Source organism: Macadamia integrifolia, chromosome 2 (assembly GCF_013358625.1).
Source record: "Macadamia integrifolia cultivar HAES 741 chromosome 2, SCU_Mint_v3, whole genome shotgun sequence".
Taxonomy (NCBI): domain Eukaryota; kingdom Viridiplantae; phylum Streptophyta; class Magnoliopsida; order Proteales; family Proteaceae; genus Macadamia; species Macadamia integrifolia.
The window spans coordinates 38,837,537-38,840,161 of record NC_056558.1 but is presented as its reverse complement, the minus strand read 5'-3'; the positions used below and the strand labels follow the sequence as shown (position 1 = coordinate 38,840,161).

Here is a 2,625-nt window from a genome sequence, read left to right as displayed (position 1 = left end):
GGGTTTGTTTTGTGGTAGGAAATTTTCTTATCTAACATCCCATTTCTCTGCCACAGGAAATTAAAAGGCGTGGTCTCAAGGTTGCTGTTGCAGGAATCCCTAAGACAATCGATAACGATATTCCGGTACTTATCATGCCAATTGATGGTCTCTGATTATCTGCCCAGTTTTGGTCTCATATGATTGATAGTCATCATTGACATTAATGGATATATCTATTCAGGTTATTGACAAGTCCTTTGGGTTTGACACTGCGGTTGAAGAAGCTCAGCGTGCCATTAATGCGGCTCATGTTGAGGCTGAAAGTATTGAGAATGGTGTTGGTGTCGTGAAGTTGATGGGTCGCAATAGCGGTGAGTTTCAATTATTTTTATTCTTCTGTACTTTTCAGGTTCAGGAGTGAATCGCTGCAATTGGGATGATAACTTACCTTTTAGAAGTCCATGTTTCTTTGATATCCTTACGTGAAATTATTTTCTACAATGTATATTTTCAAATCTCACCATTTTGCCATGTAAAACAAGATCATGAGGAACATCAGAGTCGATGAATCAATTAACATTGTTGTAAGCAAACTTGCAATTGTAGATTGAGTTGTGTCAAAAAGAGCTTTTCTATGTAGATCTCTTGAAAAGGTCTTCTTTACATGTTGGATGAAATGGGAGTCGGGATTTTGGCAATATTGTTGCTTATGACTAAAGATTTAGAGCAGATAGTTACTTAACTGAGCTAGACATATGAAACGATTGTACATTTTCTTTAACCAGTATGCAGCTGTTCTGTTCTTGTTTCCTAGGCTAGCCTTCAGCACGTTTATAAAATTTGACTTTGAACTTTATTTGTTACAGGATTCATTGCAATGTATGCCACTCTTGCCAGCCGAGATGTAGACTGTTGCTTGATACCAGAATCACCATTTTATCTTGAAGGACCTGGTGGGCTTTTTGAATTCATGGAGAAACGGCTTAAAGAAAGTGGGCACATGGTTATTGTTATAGCTGAGGGCGCTGGACAGGATCTTGTTTCTGAAAGCATGAAATCCATGGATCAGAAGGATGCCTCAGGAAACAAGCTACTGCAAGATGTTGGTCTGTGGATATCTGAGAAGATCAAGGTAGGTTCTCTGAATCCAATTTATTCTGATGTAAGTTGCTAGTTTTATCTTTGCCCCTTTGTTCTTGATTTGTATCGCCATATTCAAGTTTCTGATCTAATTGATTTTTTCTTGGTCAGATAGGTGCACTGGCTTATTTCATTTTGTTGTTTTTGTAGGATCATTTCAAAAAAAAGTGTAAGCTGTCCATCAATCTGAAATATATAGGTTAGTGACTGAGACTCTTGCAATGTATGTAAAATAAAGTGGTTATGGTTATGAGTCTGATCTCTAATCAAGTCGTTATCTCTGTTATCTGGCAGATCCTACGTATATGATCCGTGCTGTTCCAAGTATTGCGTCCGACAATGTGTACTGCACACTGCTTGCGCAAAGTGCTGTCCATGGTGCAATGGCAGGGTACACAGGCTTTATAGTTGGACCTGTCAATGGAAGACATGCTTACATACCCTTCTATGTGAGTTTCTGCATAGCCTGAAATGACTTTCAATTTTGTGTGGGTTAATCAATAAAAGGCTTTGCTTTTGCTACGACCGAGTCATGATTTTTGTTTCCAATTTTAAAAGACCATATCACAAGTGAGCTAGCTTTATTTGGCCTGCCCCATGACCTTCATTAACTGAAACATGAAGTTGGTTGCCTTCACCTTTCAAAAAAGAAGTCACGGTCATCTACGTATTGGCCATTCATGCTTCCTTATCTTCGACTTCTGTTTTAGATTTTATGAAAACAAAAAGGCATTTCTATGGTTAAGATATGAGGTAGGTAGAAAGTGAGATTTACTTTTAGCTAGTTAGGCAAGATTTTCATGATTTTATTTGATAACCAAATTGAACTTCTCTCTCACATACTTCTATGTATGTCAAAATTTCTTAAGTGTAATATTCTCGGCATGGTTTCGATGCAGTGTGTGACGGAGACGCAGAACAAGGTTGTGATAACTGACAGGATGTGGGCAAGATTGTTGTCATCAACAAACCAACCAAGCTTTTTGAGTGATAAAGATGTTGTGGAAGCCAAGAAAGAGGAAGAACCACCAACACAACTGTTGAAAGGAGATAACCCTGTGGTACCTGTGGCTAACGGCAAGTTGGAGTAGGCAGTGAGTAATCTAGTGGACTGACTATTATCCGTCTTTCAGGGCTGCTTTTGTTTTCATAGGAAGCACTAGAATTCATCTCAATCCACCTATTGATTTTGGTGGAACTGAGTGTCCTATAAATCTTGCTTTTTTACATTGAGAGATCCTTTGTGCTCGTCTCCACAAGTTGTATCTATAAAGTTAAAATTAATTTTCCTCAGGTGTCACCGTGTAGTGTGCAGTTGATGTGGCCATTTTGACCGATGGATAGAGGTCAAGGTCAGGATTAGTCACGTATAAAATTTCAGAGCCTTATTCAATTAAATAACTTTTATCTATTTGCTTGCATCATGCACATTTATAGTATTCTACTACCCACTTCTTGGCGCTATCCCATGGTCGGTGGATTTTTTTTTGTTTTTTTTTTTTT

General features: G+C 38.2%; 1 protein-coding gene across 1 annotated transcript in view; it reads left to right on the top strand.

Annotated features, from left to right (window-relative positions):
* LOC122092360 (ATP-dependent 6-phosphofructokinase 3-like) overlaps positions 1-2,533 on the top strand; it is a 6,322-nt gene extending 3,789 nt beyond the window's left edge. The window contains exons 8-13 of the mRNA XM_042662675.1: positions 57-125; positions 224-353; positions 849-1,114; positions 1,273-1,321; positions 1,417-1,571; positions 2,022-2,533. Coding sequence (XP_042518609.1) covers positions 57-125; positions 224-353; positions 849-1,114; positions 1,273-1,321; positions 1,417-1,571; positions 2,022-2,213 — 861 coding nt within the window. The 3' untranslated portion in view covers positions 2,214-2,533. The remainder of the gene's footprint in view (positions 1-56; positions 126-223; positions 354-848; positions 1,115-1,272; positions 1,322-1,416; positions 1,572-2,021) is intronic.
* The last annotated feature ends 92 nt before the right edge of the window (positions 2,534-2,625 follow it).